This window comes from Oncorhynchus tshawytscha, linkage group LG23, assembly GCF_018296145.1.
Source record: "Oncorhynchus tshawytscha isolate Ot180627B linkage group LG23, Otsh_v2.0, whole genome shotgun sequence".
Classification (NCBI taxonomy): domain Eukaryota; kingdom Metazoa; phylum Chordata; class Actinopteri; order Salmoniformes; family Salmonidae; genus Oncorhynchus; species Oncorhynchus tshawytscha.
Window position 1 is genome coordinate 19,506,496 of NC_056451.1, and position 19,373 is coordinate 19,525,868.

Sequence of the window (19,373 nt, forward strand, 5' to 3'; positions counted from 1 at the left end):
ACCCATGATGACAAAGTAAAAAACTGGTTTTGCAAATGTATTAAAAATAAAAAACATAACTACCTTATTTACATAAGAATTCAGACCCTTTGCTATGAGACTCGAAATTGAGCTCAGCTGCATCCTGTTTCCATTGCTCATCCTTGAGATGTTTCTAGAACTTGATTGGAGTCCACCTGTGGTAAATTCAATTGATTGAGCATGATTTGGAAAGGCACACACCTGTCTACAGTGGCTTGTGAAAGTATTCACCCCCTTGGCATTTTTCATATTTTGTTGCCTTACAACCTGGAATTAAAATAGATTTTTGGGGGGGTTTGTGTAATTTCATTTACACAACATGCCTACCACTTTGAAGACGCAAAATATTTGTTATTGTGAAACAAACTAGAAGTAAGTCAAAAACATTTTTTGGAGCATGCATAACTATTCACCCCCCAAAGTCAAAGTCAATACCTTGTAGAGCCACCTTTTGCAGCAATTACAGCTGCAAGTCTCTTGGGGTATGTCTCTATAAGCTTGGCACATCTAGCCACTGGGATTTTTGCCCATTCTTCAAGGAAAAACTGCTCCAGCTCCTTCAAGTTGGATGGGTTCCATGTGTACAGCAATCTTTAAGTCATACCAGAGATTCTGAATTGGATTGAGGTCTGGGCTTTGACTAGGCCATTCAAGACATTTAAATGTTTCCCTTAAACCACTTGAGTGTTACTTTAGCAGTATGGTTAAGGTCATTGTCCTGCTGGAAGGTGAACCTCCGTCCCAATCTCGAATCTCTGGAAGAGAATATCCTCAAGAATTTCCCTGTATTTAGCACCATTCATAATTTCTTCAATTCTGACCAGTTTCCCAGTCCCTGTCGATGAAAAACATCCCCTCAACATGATGCTGCCACCACCATGCTTCATTGTGGGGATGGTATTCTCGGGGTGATGAGAGGTATTGGGATTCCGCCAGACATAGCGTTTTCCTTGATTGCCAAAAAGCAAAAGTTTAGTCTAATCTGACCAGAGTACCTTCTTCCATATGTTTGGAGAGACTCCCACATGCCATTTGGCGAACACCAAACATGTTTGCTTATTTATTTTTTTAAGCAATGGCTTTTTTCTGGCCAGTCTTCCGTAATGCCCAGCTCTGTGGAGTGTGCGGCTTAAAGCGGTCCTATAGACAGACACTCCTAACTTCGCTGTGGAGCTTTGCAGCTCCTTCAGGATTATCTTTGGTCTCTTTGTTGCTTCTCTGATTAATGCCGTCCTTGCCTGGTCCATGAGTTTTGGTGGGCGACCCTCTCTTGGCAGGTTTGTTGTGGTGCCATATTCTTTCAATTTTTTAATAATGAATTTAATGGTGCTCTGTGGAATGTTCAAAGTTTCAGATATTATTTGATGACCCAACCCTGATCTGTACTTCTCCACAACTTTGTCACTGACCTGTTTGGAGAGCTCCTTGGTCTTCATGGTGCCGCTTGGTTGGTGGTGCCCCTTGCTTAGTGGTGTTGCAGACTCTGGGGCCTTTCGGACCTGGTGTATATATATTGAGATCATGTGACACTTAGATTGCACACAGGTGGACTTTATTTAACTAATTATGCAACTTCTGTTTGGAAGTTTGTAACCATCAAGACTCTTCCTTGAGCTGACCCCCCACCAAACTAAGCAATCAGGGGAGAAGGGCTTTGGTCAGAGAAGTGACCAAGAACCCGATGGTCACTCTGACGGAGCTCCAGAGTTCCTCTGTGGAGATGGGAGAAATTTCCAGAAAGACAACCATCTCTGCAGCACTCCACCAATCAGGCCTTTATGGCAAAGTGGCCAGATGGAAGCCACTCCTCAGTAAAAGGCACATGACTGCCCACTTGGTGTTTACCAAAAGGCACCTAAAGGACTTTCAGATCATGAGACAAGAGTCTCTGGTCTGATGAAACCAGATTGAATTCTTCTGCCTGAATGTCAAGTGTCACATCTGGAGGAAACCTGGCACAATCCCTGCGGTGAAGCATGGTGGTGGCAGGATCATGTTGTGAGGATGTTTTTCAGCGTCAGGGACTAGGAGACTAGTCAGGATCAAGGGAAAGATGAACGGAGCAAGTACAGCGAGATCCTTGATGAAAACATGCTCCAAAGCGTTCAGGACCTCCGACTGGGGTGAAGGTTCACCTTAAAACCAGACAACCACCCTAAGCACAAAGACAAGACAACGTAGGAGTGGCTTTGGGACAAGTCTCTGAATGTCCTTGAGTGGCCCAGCCAGAGCTTCAACCCGATCTAACATCTCTGGAGAAACCTGAAAATAGGTGTGCAGCACTACTCCCCATCCAACCTGACAGAGCTTGATAATCCAACCTGCAGAGAAGAATGCGAGGAACTCGCCAAATAGAGATGTGCAATCTTGTAGTGTCATACCCAAGAAGACTCAAGGCTGTAATCACTGCCAAAGGTGCTTCAACAAAGTACTGAGTAAAGGGTCTGAATTTGCAGTTGTTGATTTGTTATTATGGAGTATTGTGTGTAGATTGATGAGGGGGAGAAACAATCTAATCAATTTTAGAATAAAGCTGTACCGTAACAAATTGTGGAAAAAGTCAAGGGGTCTGAATACTTTCCGAATGCACTGTACATATCACAGACATCTACATATCACAGACATCTACGTATAACAGACATGTACATATAACAGACATATACATATCACATCTATGTATAACAGACATATACATATCACATATATGTATAACAGTGACAGTGAGAGAGACAGGAATGGCTAACACCCAAACTATCGAGGATTGAACCGGATGTAGACGTGATGTGGGATTTGGACATGAAGCTAGTGTTAGGGCTGTTGTTGAGGCTAGGGTAGGGTTGAACCAGATGTGGACATGAAGTGGGATTTGGACCAGATTTGGGGCGGCAGGTAGAGTGTTGGGCCAGTAACCGGAAGGTTTTTGGATCAAATCCCCGAGCTGACAAGGTAAAAATCTGTCGTTCTGCCCCTGAACAAGGCAGTTAACTCACTGTAAGCCGCCATTGTAAATAAGAATTTGTTCTTAACTGACTTGCCAGGTTAAATTAATAAACATTTAAAAAATGAAGCTAGGGCTAGAGCTGTTCAACCTTAGCCTCAACCACAACACTAACTGATGCATGTGTTTTTGTGTACTTCTTATGGTGGCTATGAACATACAGTACTATTTCTGTTGTGTGTTACAATGTATTATTTACACATGCTGTGTGTGTGTGTGTCACATTCTTGGGGGCAACAGCAGGCCCTCACCTGTCTGGGCTCCACTACAACAACGGGCTCTGGTTTCCCCACTGGGCCTGCTCCAAAGCCCTGTCATAAACAGCACAGGATTAGACAATCAGAATTTGTGCCTTCTTGTCTTTCGTTAGGGACGCGCCATCAAAATGGACACCTTCTGTTTGGACAATATTCTGCAGTTGGCAACTGTGGTGGCTAAGCTAACCTCTGTGTGTTGCTTCTGGAAGTTAACAGAGAGAGAGGAGGAGGGGTCATGTACTAACGAACAGTACTTATTCTTCCACAAATGATGAGCAAACAACCAGTTCTGACCAACAGTCATTTTCTGGCTGGGTAGGACCTAAATCCAACAGATCCATTTGCCTTGGTCATTGAGAATATATCACAACATTGGCTTGGTCATTTCCCTCCCCATGAGCTTCAGAATGGAAAGGCATCTGTAAATGATTAGTGAGTCTGTGGAGTGCTGGGTGGATGTATACAGCCAGCCCATGGGTGGATGTATAGTCACAGTGAAAGGTAGCATTATAAATGAAGCTGGTCATTAACCCCACTGGACCACCATTAGACATGCACTGATACTTCTGCAGGGAAAGGGGGGAGGGGAGTGTGAAAGATGACTCTTATTTCCTCTATGGGGAAACACCCAGTCATTTCAATATCCTGGTTAATCCAATCAGAACATCTAACGGTTGGAGATTTAACAATGGAACCCTAACCAGAGTGGACATAATACCTGAGTAATATAGCAATGTGTTTAAATCCATTCCATAGACCTCCTCCATTCTAGCATCTGGTAGCTATCCAGGCCATTGAGGAGGCCATGCATTGAACCTCATCTAACTATCGAAATTCAATTATTCTAGTTGATTTTGTTGACTAATTAGGTTACATAGTGTTCTCTTTAAAAATAAAATAATAAAAATACTGTGCATAAAGTATATAAATCCAACAAATATATTGCATACATCCAATCTTTATCAACCTCCCTAACCGATGTTAGGGAGGAAAGGTATTTCAATTACTTTTAAACACATTTCAAAATAAGTATTAAGACCACCTTTCTTTTTTTAAACAGTAGTTGAATATTGGAATATATTTGTAAAATACACTTGGAAAATATTTTGAAATACTTAAATAAACAGACTCAAACGCACTCCCATGCATTTAACCCAGGTATTTGAAAATAGTATTTTAAATAAGAATTTGAAAATACTTTCAAATACTATTTGGTAGACTATTTGGTTTTTACAAATAACTATTCAAATACAATATATTTATATATACATTTATTGTGGGTGGGTGGGTAGGTAGGTAGGTTATATGCTGACCCTTATAAGAAAAAGTCATAAATGACTCTTGCAGAAATACAAACCGGGGCTTTACTTGGCTCATCGCGCTCTACCAACTCCTTGTGGTGGGCCGGGTGGCTGCAGGCTGACCCCGGTAGCCAGTTGAACTGTGTTTCCTCCGACACATTGGTGCGGTTGCCTTCCACGTTAGGCTGGCGGATGTTAAGGGCGGGTCATGTTTCGGAGGACGCATGACTCCACTTTCGCCTCTCCCGAGCCCTTTGGGGAGTTGCAGCGATGAGACAAGATCGAAAAAAAGGGGGTAAAATATAAAAAATGTATATGATTTTCACACATATGCATACCCACAGATGTTGATGTACCAGCCATATTTAAACCAACTATTACTAAGTATATCATTGCAGACAACTGTTTAACTTCACAACAATGCACAAAGCTGTTCATGTAGTGTCACCATTACTCACACTCTTGTTACAAAATCTGCTTTTATCATGATCCTACGAATCATCTTTTATGCAGTGATGGTGAAATGGACAATCAAACATTGGATAATAAAATGACCATGCTGTCTGTTTTATTGTGCTTTCTGTCCATTCTTTTGAAAGATTGTGCATTGTCCTACATGAAATTCTCTGAAGGATGAGGAAAGGATCCAGCAGGTTTTTCCTAGAGGAAAGTGGCCCCCAAAATCCTGTGGAATATCCTGCAGGACTTCCTATCCTATACAGTATATTCTGCTGTATTCCCGCAGATTTTTTCATGCAGGATTCCTGTAGGGGAATATTCATTTTTTTAGATCGCTATGGTAATTTAGATTCTAAAGTGCTTGTTTTTTTTCTTTTTTTTTGTGTATTCTGACATTTCAGGAGAAATTTTAGTTTGTTAATGATTTATTAACAAGGGATTATAAATCAGCTCTCTAGCCTGCCTATCAACCTATGTTCTTTTGTATGAACTTGTGATTTAAAAAAAGAAGTCCAATACCATGACAAATATCTCCTTCCTTCTGGTCCTAGCTGAGGAAGCAAAGTGAAGAAGAACCTATGGGTTTAAAGGGTATTAATGTCCTTGTAATAGCTATTGCAGACAGAGGCACAGGGATGGGGAGAGTGATGCAGTGCTGGAGTCTGAGCTGTCTAGGGTTGAAACGACTATAGCAAACACCCAGTAAACATCCATCAGACAGTAGAGAGAGGGGGAGGAGAGGGGGGATAGAGAAAAAGAGGGAGAAAGAGAGTGAGGAAGCTCCTCATCACTGACCTCTCTAGACCCACAAATCTATTCGCTTAATTGGAGATCGTCCCGTATCGATTTTCATCCGTCTCTTTATTTGCCATAGCAGCCACACATAACCAGGGGACATTTAGTGTGCTTCTCACTGCTAAAATGTCCAATCTCTGAAATGTGATTCAATTGAATCATTGCAGAAAATGGTTTAAGTAAACATCACAGTTTTGGGGTGTCTTTTTTGCCTTTAAAAAACAACAACTTGCAGTTCACTTCAGTTTTTTGTGTATTATTAGCTGGACAGAATGTAATACTTTTCTTTTTATGGGTAAATGTAATAGTAAAGATACAGTTTCATGTAGTCCAATAGATTTTTTTTCCTATATGTTTTTCAGTATCTATAGTCAATATAAGTTAATTATTGCATTTACACTCAAATGCCTACAGTAGCCTACAATAGAAAACACACATGTAAATTATGAGCATTTTTTCTTTGGAAAAAGTGTTGTTTATTTATTTTTTTCATAGAATTTGTTAAAATCAAACACACTCATATGCAAGCAGACTGTTTTGATTGCAACTATGTTTCAAAACCCAAAATAAACATTCACTAAATAAATACAACTTTTCCCTTGTGCTTCAAAGTGGTGTCTTTTTCTCAGCATATTTACATCATAAATAACTTTGGAAAAGCACAATTCAGACTCTGACAAAAACAAAAACAAATCCAAACGTATAAATATAAGAGATATGGTAACCACATTTACAACAGAATCCAGGGGAAAGCTAGAAATGTGTCACACTGCCTACAAAACAGTATAATAAACATGATGTGAATCGTTAGAGAAAGGTAATGCCAGTTTATAACAAACAAGCATTATCATGATCAGATGTGATAATGATTTAGGCTGTCTAACTGACTACCCAACTGGTTGGATTGCATATTGCTGCATGAATCATGACTTTGTGAAAACATTTCATGAATTGTCATATAACTCATTATTATGGTAATATTAACTAATGTCATGTTGGTACAAGCAAGCGTTGCCACTACATCATTCTGTAATATTAGAACAGTGCACAAGTCGATCAACCACATCAGAAACAATCTCTCCATTTCACCTCACTTGATTTTTCCTTCATCTCATCATATGTTCAATAAACAATGGGCATCTCTTTCCAGTACAATAACTGTACAATTACCCTTGTTGACAATTTAACAAGACATGCCTCGGAGGTACACACACGTTAGCATGCTAACTCTCACGTCAGCCTAGTTAGCATGCTAACTCCCACCTCATCCTTGTTAGCATGTTAACTCCCACCTCATCCTTGTTAGCATGCTAACTCCCACCTCAGCCTTGTTAGCATGCTAACTCCCACCTCAGCCTTGTTAGCATGCTAACTCACACCTCAGCCTTGTTAGCATGCTAACTCACACCTCAGCCTTGCTAGCATGCTAACTCCCTCAGTGTTTACCTTGAAAGCATGCTAAATTCCCCCTCAGTGTTTACCACTACACCTGGCAAATGAGACAATCCATGCCATCATATTGACCCTCAGCCTCCCAGTAATCACATCTCAATAAGGTTGTTCATTAGAGGTTGTATATAATGTTGGTATCCTCACTGAGGTGATATTATACCACTACAGACCAATTCACAAATAAATGTTGTTATCCACGCCAACAAGACATTTAGCCCAAGTAAAGCCTGCTACCTGACAGTCCAGGTGAACTGCTGTATGTCTCAATGTAAATGTAGGCATATGTATCTCTTGCATGTATCCCTTAAATCCCCCCTTTGCTTTCTCTGAAAGTGTGGGTACACTTCCCTTAATCCATAGCTTACCTACTGGGGAGAACATAGATAGAATGAATTTGCATAATTGTTGATGTCTGTGAAGTTTTTTTTGTGTCATTTTTGCTTCATCTCTATACTGCACACCTTTAACCATAGGTACGGAAAGTAGGGGTGCTGAGGATGCTGTAGTACCCCCTGAATTATTATCTTAAAAGTAGTGCACTGGGCCTTTACTAGTCCTGTATTAGCAGACAGATATAGCAGTCTGTAGAGCGGGCAAAAAAAAAAATAGATCAATTTAACCAGGTCTAGTTGACTTTAACTCTAGAGTTGTGTTGTGATAAGGGGATTCTGACCAACACTAAAAAGTGCACTAATGTTGAACCCTGTCCTGTTAACTCAAAACATATCCACAATCCTATCTTCAACCATAGGGGTGAGGTTCCCACAATGAAACTCTATTTCTGGCAGTGCAAATGGAATGCAGCAGCTCTGTAAAGATGACAAGAAAAGGAAACGTGTTTTTGCTGGATAAGACACAGAAGAGGCCGTTGAGGCTGGGCTATAGAATGAATATTCCATGGATCCAGTTTCTTCTTCATGTGTTTTAGTGTGCATCTGAAATGGCACCCTATTCCCTATGTAGTGCATTACTTTTGACCAGAGCCCTACGCAGGCTCTGGTCAAAAATAGCATGTAGGGAAATGGCACACTATTCCCTATACAGGGAATAGGCTGACATTTTAGACATCCCTTTAGTGTTATTGAACAAGCAGGCGTTAGCTACCGTTGGTGATGATGACGGAGGTCCCCTTGTGTCCCGGCCCCTGCTCTGCCTGCATGCGCAGGTGTGAAGTCACGTCGTAGTGGGTGGAGCCAGCGGAGGAACAGAAGTCCCTGAGGCTCTTGGGGTCATACAGGTGCTCCAGGGCATAGCCCGTCAGGGAGTAGGCAGCAGCTTGCTTGTCCAGATAGGGCCTCCCCGTTTGGGTTTGGGGGTGGGAAGGGTAGAGGGCTGGGGCAGGGGTAGGGGAGGAGTCTGAGCAGGGGCCTGGACAGCCAAGCTGGTGGTGCAGGGGCTGGTGGAGAGGGGACAAGTCTGTCTGTCCTGTCTGTTGGAGGTAGTTTTTCGGCTTGGGGAGGAGGGGATCAGACCCTGGGCTGCTGAGCCTGGAGAGAGGGGCAGGGCTTGATGCGGGGCTGATCACATGACCCAGGCCACGGCACAACACGCTATGTAGCACCCCCTGGGGGAAGTCAGTGGTGAAACTGGGTCCGGGGCCCTTCGGGAGGCCGTTGGCAGGACCTAGAGTAGTGTCAGGGCCTGGGTGGAGCTTGCTGCGGTGCTGCAGACGATTCTCCTCCTCCTTGATCATCTGCTGCGTGGCTCGGATCAGGGTCTCGATCTTGCTCGGCTCCTGGGGGCTGACCTGGAAGTAGTCTGCGCGATAACGGTCCCCTGAGTCGCTGGCGGAGCCCCCGTCTGGCGAGCTGACCACACTGTCCTGGTCCCATTGGCCACAGTCTGTAGAGGGAGGGACAGGACACTGATCTTAGAGCCAACAGGAAGCTATATCCAGTTATCCTACAGGTTAAGGGTTAAAACTAACCTGTATTTTCCTGCTGACCTCTTCCAGGTCACCATTGCAAAAGTGTTTTTTAACCACAATATTCTTTCCTGGTTAAATAAAGGTTAAATAAAGCAGAGGTGGGAGATCTGAAGTGTGAGCAGGATTTGGTACCAACCCGAATCAAATCTGTGTGTCTTTGAGCCTGCAACAGTGGAGTTCACCCATCTCCAGCCTCCTACAGTAATACAAGCTAAAGGGCCAGGGATAGGGACTTACTATGCAGACTGTGGATAGAGGTGATGTGGGGCACGCTGCTCTCGTATCCCTCTCCATTCTCCAGGGACGAGGTGTTGGCCAGGGGCAGCACAGAGCGGGCAGCTCCCCACCACGCCTCTGTCCCACCCTGGGGAGCACCCAGGAAGTACCTCCCTGCCTCACAGCGGCCCCGCTCGCACGTCTGGTTGTGGCCGTGTCTGTCGAGGTGGGGGTGACTTTCGCTGGGGATGTGGTGGTGGTGCTCCTCAGTGATTGGGAGGCTGTAGCAGAGGGGACGTGGCTCTGAGAACTGCCTGTAGGCACAGGAGGCGCCAAGCCCCTCCCCCTGCTCCAGCAGCTGAGGGGAAGCGGAGTCTGTGAGGGGAGATCCTGCCCAAGGACTATCCTGGTCCGACTCTGACCGCTCGGCCTGGAAACCAGTGTACTGCAGATAGAGAGAGCGAGCAATAGGGGGAGAGAGGGAGAGAGACAGAGAAAGACAGAGTGAGAGAGGAGAAATATGAGTCATTACCTAGGTAATCAAGAAGTGAAAAATCAGGTATAAGCCATCTCCCATCACTGACAGATCATGCAGTATCCTGGCTCAAATAGAGAGTTGCCTCTGTGAAGGATGTGTACAGGACCAGCGCTGTATGTTCCTATAGAGCCTCACCTGTGTGTAGGGGGACAGTCGAGCCTTGGCCTTGGCTCGGGACACTCTGCTCTTGGGTGCTCTGCGGTTCTCAGTGAGGCTGGTGGGAGCACTGCTGAAGGGGAAGGAGGGCTTGGTGTCTGTCACCTGGTCCAGAGACAGCTGGAGTCCTTTATACTCAGTATCCCTACAGAAGCATACACATACAGTATGGACTTGTAGATCATGTAGATACACAGGTATATTCCTGATTTAACTATGTGTTAGGATTACATAAAGACCTTCATTAAACAAGACAAGATAGCTCCACTGATAAGACTGTTTATCCAAGTGTGGCTTGTGCATTTGTCTACCTGGGGATTTTATTTTTTTCACTCTCAGGGTGCAAATACACACTAACATCGGTTTGGTAATTAGAGCAGCATGGTGTATGTGTGTCTGTGTGTGAGAGAGAGAAGAGAGAAAGAGAAGAGAGCAGAGAGAGAGAAGAGAGAGAGTGAAAGAGAGCAAGAGTGAGAGCGAGAAAGAGCGGTAGAGAGGCTTTCTCCATCAGGATTGTAACAAGGCCTTTAACAAACATACAACAGAGGGGAGGCTGTCCGTTCAAATACACATGCGATTAAGGGCTATGTCTGGCTAAACCAAGCCCACAGGAACACCATGCCAGGAGACAGTACTTGGAAATGGGAATTGATTTCTCTGTAAAGCAGGGGTGGACTGGGCATCGGGCATTTCGGGCAAATGCCAGATGGGCTGGTACATTTTTAGCTGAGTGGGACTGTCCAACTTTATTTATTTTCACAAATAATAAGCATTATCTGGCTAATAATGTGGCATCAAGGAAAAAAAATGGTCCGGTGTAGGGGCGTCAAGGAAGAAAATGGGCCAGTGTGTTAGAAATGCCAGGGCCGATTTCAGGTCCCAGGCCTCCCCGTATGGATTTTGTTCACTATGATGAATCAAGTTGGAGAAGATGGATGGAAAAGCCTGGACAGGGTTTACTCTGGCCAAACACTGATCCATTCCACCCACCCACGCATGCACGCACACCCCACGCATGTGCACACGCTCCCTCGCACACAGACACATATACAGGTACATGCACATACATACACATACACAAACTTTGATTTCTAAAACACACACAATCAAGAAATACATGTTCCATACAAACACTATGAAAAACATACAGAATAGTATTCTCATAGGATCAGGTCAGGTCACGCATTTCAGTACATGACACACACACCAACTCCTTTATGTGATAAAGTGTTCTTATCTTGCTGTAAACACAGAGTATTGCCTAAGAAAGGTCAGGGATCACAGGGACAGGCTCTGGCCAATAGGAAGGGACGGAAGGTGGACGGGTTATCAGTACTAGCCAATAGGACAAGGCAAAGAGGTTATCAGTACTAGTACACATAGAGGCAGTTCAACCAGAGGTGAACTCCTGTGTTCCCTACTAGCTGTGTGTTAATCAGTGTAGACTAGTACACCTCTACCTGCTACTGTGTGAATCACCCACCATTGCCTCTGATAACAACAGTGAGAAAGGGGCTGTGATAGTTCTCTGATGAACTGACTATATCCCATGCCATTCTCTCAGATATTTATGGGGAAATAATGAACTCATTATTATCATTATTATTTAGCCTCAGACAGGACAGGAACACTCAGTGGATGACATTGTATTGTTATCTCTCTCTCTGCTAATGAACTGAGTTACTATGAATTCACTGACTGACTGATGCTATTCTCACAGATACATTGAGGCAAACAACACGTTTGCACAATGTCTCATTACAGCTTAATGTCTCACACGATAAAACATCTCAACAACATCACAAGATGGTACTAATTGACTGTACAGTATATGTGATTCAATAAAAAGTCAAACAATTGTTTAAAAAAAAGATCACATGGGGGGAATGAGAAATCTTCATCCACAAATTCTAAACTCCCTATTCTCTCACCAAGCTGGCAGCCGTAAACGCTCCTTATCTTTATGGCCTATCAATTAAAACCTCATAAACACCGTTATGGATTTGGGGAGGGGGGTAGTCTGCGGCTGTGCATGTCGAGTCATTTCCTTCTTCTCTCCTCTGTACGGAGCAGCCTCTTCTGCCTCCTCTGGTTAATGGAGTGTTTTATGGGCCTAATTCATTTACTGGAACACTTTTACATCTGCAGCAATACACATTACACACAGCAGCACACCAGGAAATTTGCTAAATGTCCCATCCTAGAAGGCAGTGGCACAGTTTTCACAGACCTAACCAGAAGGTTCAGATGTAGGTTCTTAATTTGAGCCAGTTTGCTACAGCAGGAAAATAATCCTGCAGAAACAGGAAATGTGAATTATGATGTGGATTATAATTATAAGATTTCTAAGTGAAAATTACAAACTTCAGAATCCTTTTTAAACCTCAAATAAATTACAAGTTTTACATTTCCTGCATTGTAGGAAAGTTCTCCTGCAACAGAGTGATCAAATTAAGATCCTACATCTGTACTGAGCCAATACTAACACTCACAGAACCAATAGAGCTTGACTCAGACTATATCTATATCTGGACTGTTTGCAGTTCAGTTGATAAAGTAAGCGCATGCTGAGTGAAAAGAGGTTTGAACGTTATGGTGACTTTTCCAGTGGAAAACTGGCTTGAAGCAAATTGTGTTGCTTATCAGTGCTTATCAGTGCTCATGCATGACAGAGGCCCGCACTCAGAAAGACAGTCCACCAGACCTGGATTCAAACTGTATTAGTTTTCTTTCTAATACTTAAGCTTGAATGGATTGAGGTTTGCCAAGGGCAATAGAGACAATGGAATCGTGCCAACAGTGCACCCCCTTCTATCTGACACCTCGGGCCAGGTTGACTCAACCAAACAAATGAAAACTATTAGGAAGAAAAAAAAGACTTTGTGAACCCATGCCTGACTGAGACAGTTGACAGTCTGCAGACAGACAGATGGACATGTTGTTCATTCCAGAGACACCTTGCCAAGTGACTTTCCCTTCCCGGGTGAGGGTTCCAAAGGTAACAGCCAAGTTGTACACACAGACATCCACACTACTACACATCATGACTATTCTACACACAGACATCCACACTACTACACATCATAACTATTCTACACACAGACATCCACACTACTACACATCATGACTATTCTACACGCAGACATCCACACTACTACACAATAACTATTCTAGACACAGACATCCACACTACTACACATCATAACTATTCTACACACAGACATCCACACTACTACACATCATAACTATTCTACACACAGACATCCACACTACTACACAATAACTATTCTACACACAGACATCCACACTACTACATCATGACTATTCTACACACAGACATCCACACTACTACACATCATAACTATTCTACACACAGACATCGACACTACTACACATCATAACTATTCTACACACAGACATCCACACTACTACACAATAACTATTCTACACACAGACATCCCACTACCACGCATCATAACTTTTCTACACACAGACATCCACATCATAACTATTCTACACACAGACATCCACACTACTACACATCATAACTATTCTACACACAGACATCCACACTACCACGCATCATAACTATTCTACACACAGACATCCACACTACTACACATCATAACTATTCTACACACAGACATCCACACTACTACACATCATAACTATTCTACACACAGACATCCACACTACTACACATCATAACTATTCTACACACAGACATCCACACTACTACACATCATAACTATTCTACACACAGACATCCACACTACTACACATCATAACTATTCTACACACAGACATCCACACTACTACACATCATAACTATTCTACACACAGACATCCACACTACTACACATCATAACTATTCTACACACAGACATCCACACTACTACACATCATAACTATTCTACACACAGACATCCACACTACTACACATCATAACTATTCTACACACAGACATCCACACTACTACACATCATAACTATTCTACACACAGACATCCACACTACTACACATCATAACTATTCTACACACAGACATCCACACTACTACACATCATAACTATTCTACACACAGACATCCACACTACTACACATCATAACTATTCTACACACAGACATCCACACTACTACACATCATAACTATTCTACACACAGACATCCACACTACCACGCATCATAACTTTTCTACAGAAGAAGAAAGTCACAGTAAACAACTTTCAGTTTTTCAAGAAATGATTATTCTAAATTGAAAACAGTGATAGAACGATGCAGCCTTCCTGTCAGCTACTGTAAACTCTCACCCTATTAGACAGAACAATCTAACCGAACATTTCATCCTAACATCTACAGAACAACAAAAAACACAGTCAACAGGCTTTGATGAGATGAAAATACACAACTTCGTTCCACTATAAATGAGCTCAACAAATAAAAAGGTCCTATTTACAATCCTGTCAAAACTCCTCATCCACTACACTTAAGTAATTTAAGCAAATTAACCAAAAAAACGTGTCATGTTTCTTATTAACCTAAAAATAAATATATTTCTTATTAACCTCTCGTTAATTGATTTGCAGTGAAGGCTTGTGTAAACCTGGGGTGCCAATACTCATTATCTTATCAGAGAGGGAAACAACAGCTAAGCTGAGCTACAAAGAAGTCTGTGTGTGTGTGTGGTGCTGTGTAAAAATCTGAACAGGCTCAAGCCTGGCCTGACCCTCCCAGAGCCAGGTATCACATCAGACCAAACAAATCAAGGACCGATGTGACTGCTGATCTCTCTCTGCGGTGACATGACTCCGGCTAGGAGATATAACCATCCACTGAAAAAATAACAGACACCCTAGACCTACAGCACCATTCTTTCCACTGACAGTACTACAGACTTATTGGTGATGTACAGAAAAAGCTAAAGGGTAGGCTATACACACTAGAGGTCGACCGATTAATCGGAATGGCCGATTAATTAGGGCCGATTTCAAGTTTTCATAACAATCGGTAATCGGCATTTTTGGACACCGATCATGGTCGATTACATTGCACTCCACAAGGAGACTGCGTGGCAGGCTGACTACCTGTTATGCGAGTGCAGCAAGGAGCCAAGGTAAGGTGCTAGCTAGCATTAAACGTATCTTATAAGAAACAATCAATTTAAACATAATCACTAGTTAACTACACATGGTTGATGATATTACTGGTTTATATTGCTTGTCCTGCGTTGCATATAATCAATGCAGTGCCTGTTAATTTATCATTGAATCACAGCCTACTTCGCCAAACGGGTGTATTAACAAGCGCATTCGCAAAAAAAGCGCTGTCGTTGCACCAATGTGTACCTAACCATAAACATCAACACCTTTCTTAAAATCAATACACAAGTATATATTTTTAAACCTGCATATTTAGTGAATATTGCCTGCTAACATGAATTTCTTTCAACTAGGGAAATTGTGTCACTTCTCTTGCATTCTGTCCAACAGAGTCAGGGTATATGCAGCAGTTTGGGCCACCTGGCTCGTTGCGAACTGTGTGAAGACTATTTCTTCCTAACAAAGACAGCCAACTTCGCCAAACGGGGGATGATTTCACAAAAGCGCATTTGCAAAAAAAGCAGAATCGTTGCACGAATGTACCTAACCATAAACATCAATGACTTTCTTAAAATCAATACACATTTTTTAAACCTGCAAAATTTAGTTAAAAGAAATTCATGTTAGCAGGCAATATTAAACTAGGTAAATTGTGTCACTTCTCTTGCGTTCATTGCACGCAGAGTCAGGGTATATGCAACAGTTTGGACCGCCTGGCTCGTTGCGAACTAATTTGCCAGAATTTTACGTAATTATGACATAACATTGAAGGTTGTGCAATGTAACAGGAATATTTAGACTTATGGATGCCACCCGTTAGATGAAATACGGAACGGTTCCGTATTTCACTGAAAGAATAAACGTTTTGTTTTCGAAATGATAGTTTCCGGATTTGACCATATTACTGACCTAAGGCTCGTATTTCTGTGTGCTATTATATTATAATTAAGTATATGATTTGATAGAGCAGTCTGACTGTCCTCCAATAATCGGTACCGGTATCGGCGCTGAAAAATCATAATCGGTTGACCTCTAATACACACGGTGGGTCTTGCACACATATTATGACCCACAGATGTAGTGTTTGTCCTGTATGTCATCCACCAAGGATCACATAAGAAATAACTGTTGTACAATGCTTTCATGTGTTATCCTCTGGGGTTCTGCTGAGGCACCTACGTGAGGACGTAGTTGACACTGACGATACAGTGGGGTCTGGAGGAACGGCTGTTGTGTACGATGGTGGCATAGCTCTGGACCCAAACCCAGCCACCCTGCTTAGCTAGGAACCTATAGTACTTAGTGGTCACTTGGCCTTTCACCAGCACTGGAGAGAGAGAGAGGGAAGGAGGGGAAGAGAGAGAGAGAGAGAGAGAGAAACAGAGAGAGACAGAGAGACAGAGAGCAAGCGAGAGAGACAGAGAGACAGAGACAAAGAGAGGGAGACACAGAGACAAATAGAGGGGGAGAGAGAGAGTTAGAGGGAAACTGAAATTCTTGTTTATATCATTGTTCCAAAAATAATGAAGCATTAATTAGTGATCATGGACAGTTGAAGTCGGAAGTTTACATACACCTTAGCCAAATACATTTAAACTCAGTTTTTCACAATTCCTGACATTTAATCCTAGTAAAAAGTCCCTGTACTAACTAGGTCAGTTAGGATCACCACTTTATTTTAAGAATGTGAAATGTCAGAATAATAGTAGAGAGAATGATTTATTTAAGCTTTAATTTCTTTCATCACATTCCCAGTGGGTCAGATGTTTACATACACTCAATTAGTATTTGGTAGCATTGCCTTTAAATTGTTTAACTGGGTCAAACGTTTCGGGTAGCCTCCCACAAGCTTCCCACAATAAGTTTTGGCCCATTCCTCCTGACAGAGCTGGTGTAACTGAGTCAGGTTTGTAGACCTCCTTGCTCACCCACGCTTTTTCAGTTCTGCCCACAAATGTTCTATGGGATTGAGGTCAGGGCTTTGTGATGGCCACTCCAATACCTTGACTCTGTTGTCCTTAAGCCGTTTTGCCACAACTTTGGAAGTATGCTTAGGGTCATTGTCGATTTGGAAGACTCATTTGTGACCAGGCTTTACAGTGGGGCAAAAAAGTATTTAGTCAGCTACCAATTGTGCAAGTTCTTCCACTTAAAAAGATTTTCTATGGGGTTGAGATCTGGAGACTGGCTTGAAATGCTTCTTACGAAGCCACTCCTTCCTTGCCCGGGCGGTGTGTTTGGGATCATTGTCATGCTGAAAGACCCAGTCAAGTTTCACCTTCAATGCCCTTGCTGATGGAAGGAGGTTTTCACTCAAAATCTCACGATACATGGCCCCATTCATTCTTTCCTTTACATGGATCAGTCGTCCTGGTCCCTTTGCAGAAAAACAGCCCCAAAGCATGATGTTTCCACCCACATGCTTCACAGTAGGTATGGTGTTCTTTGGATGCAACTCAGAATTCTTTGTCCTCCAAACACGACGAGTTCAGTTTTTACCAAATAGTTATATTTTGGTTTCATCTGACCATATGACATTCTCCCAATCTTCTTCTGGATCATCCAAATGCTTTCTACAAACTTCAGACGGGCCTGGACATGTACTGGCTTAAGCAGGGGGACACGTCTGGCACTGCAGGATTTGAATCCCTGGCGGCGTAGTGTGTTACTGATGGTAGGCTTTGTTACTTTGGTCTCAGCTCTCTGCAGGTCATTCACTAGGTCCCCCCATGTGGTTCTGGGATTTTTGCTCACCGTTCTTGTGATCATTTTGACCCCACGGGGTGAGATCTTGCGTGGAGCCCCAGATCGAGGGAGATTATCAGTGGTCTTGTATGTCTTCCATTTCCTAATAATTGCTCCCACAGTTGATTTCTTCAAACCAAGCTGCTTACCTATTGCAGATTCAGTCCTCCCAGCCTGGAGCAGGTCTACAATTTTGTTTCTGGTGTCCTTTGACAGCTCTTTTGTCTTGGCCATAGTGGAGTTTGGAGTGTGACTGTTTGAGGTTGTGGACAGGTGTCTTTTAAAGGGTACCTAGTTGAAGTGTACCTATGATGAAAATTACAGGCCTCTCATCTTTTTAAGTAGGAGAACTTGCACAATTGGTGGCTGACAAAATACTTTTTTGCCCCACTGTAACTTCCTGACTGATGTCTTGAGATGTTGCTTCAATATATCCACATAGTTTTTATTCCTCATGATGCCATCTATTTTGTGAAGTGCACCAGTCCCTCCTGCAGCAAAACATCCCCACATCATGATGCTACCAGCCCCATGCTTCACAGTTGGGATGGTGATCTTCAGCTTACAAGCCTCCCCCTTTTCCCTCCAAATATAACGATGGACATTATGGAAAAACATAACATTGTTTCATCAGACCAGAGGACATTTCTCCAAAAAGTATGATCTTTGTCCCCATGTGCAGTTGCAAACCATAGTCTGGCTTTTTTATGGCGGTTATGGAGCAGTGGCTTCTTCCTTGCTGAGCCACCTTTCAGGTTATGTCGATATAGGACTCTTTTTACAGTGGATATAGATACTTTGTACCTGTTTCCTCCAGCATCTTCACAAGGTCCTTTGCTGTTATTCTGGGATTGATATGCACTTTCGCACCAAAGTACGTTAATCTCTAGGAGACAGAATGCCTTCCTGAGCGGTATGACGGCTGTGTGGTCCCATGGTGTTTATACTTGCCTACTATTGTTTGTACTGATGAACGTGGTACCTTCAGGCGTTTGGAAATTGCTCCCAAGGATGAATCAGACTTGTGGAGGTCTACAATTTTTTTCTTGGCTGATTTCTTTTGATTTTCCCATGATGTCAAGCAAAGAGGCACTGAGTTTGAAGGTTGGCCTTAAAATACATCCACAGGTACACCTCCAATTGACTCAAATGATGTCAATTAGCCTTTCAGAAGCTTCTAAAGCCATGGCATCATTTTCTGCAATTTTCCAAGCTGTTTAAAGGCAGAGTCACCTTAGTGTATGTAAACTTCTGACCCACTGGAATTGTGATGCAGTGAATTATAAGTGAAATAATCTGTCTGTAAACAATTGTTGGAAAAATTACTTGTGTCATGCACAAGAAATGTGTGGAGTGGTTGAAAAACAAGTTTTAATGACTCCAACCTAAGTGTATATAAACTTCCGACTT

General features: G+C 42.6%; 1 protein-coding gene across 1 annotated transcript in view; it reads right to left on the reverse strand.

The window, feature by feature from the left end:
- Nucleotides 1-6,301: 6,301 nt before the first annotated feature.
- LOC112222779 (single-minded homolog 1-A-like) overlaps nucleotides 6,302-19,373 on the reverse strand; it is a 29,034-nt gene continuing 15,962 nt past the window's right edge. The window contains exons 9-12 of the mRNA XM_024385524.1: nucleotides 16,398-16,545; nucleotides 10,100-10,265; nucleotides 9,448-9,871; nucleotides 6,302-9,125 (exon numbers count right to left, since the gene is read on the reverse strand). Coding sequence (XP_024241292.1) covers nucleotides 8,380-9,125; nucleotides 9,448-9,871; nucleotides 10,100-10,265; nucleotides 16,398-16,545 — 1,484 coding nt within the window. The 3' untranslated portion in view covers nucleotides 6,302-8,379. The remainder of the gene's footprint in view (nucleotides 9,126-9,447; nucleotides 9,872-10,099; nucleotides 10,266-16,397; nucleotides 16,546-19,373) is intronic.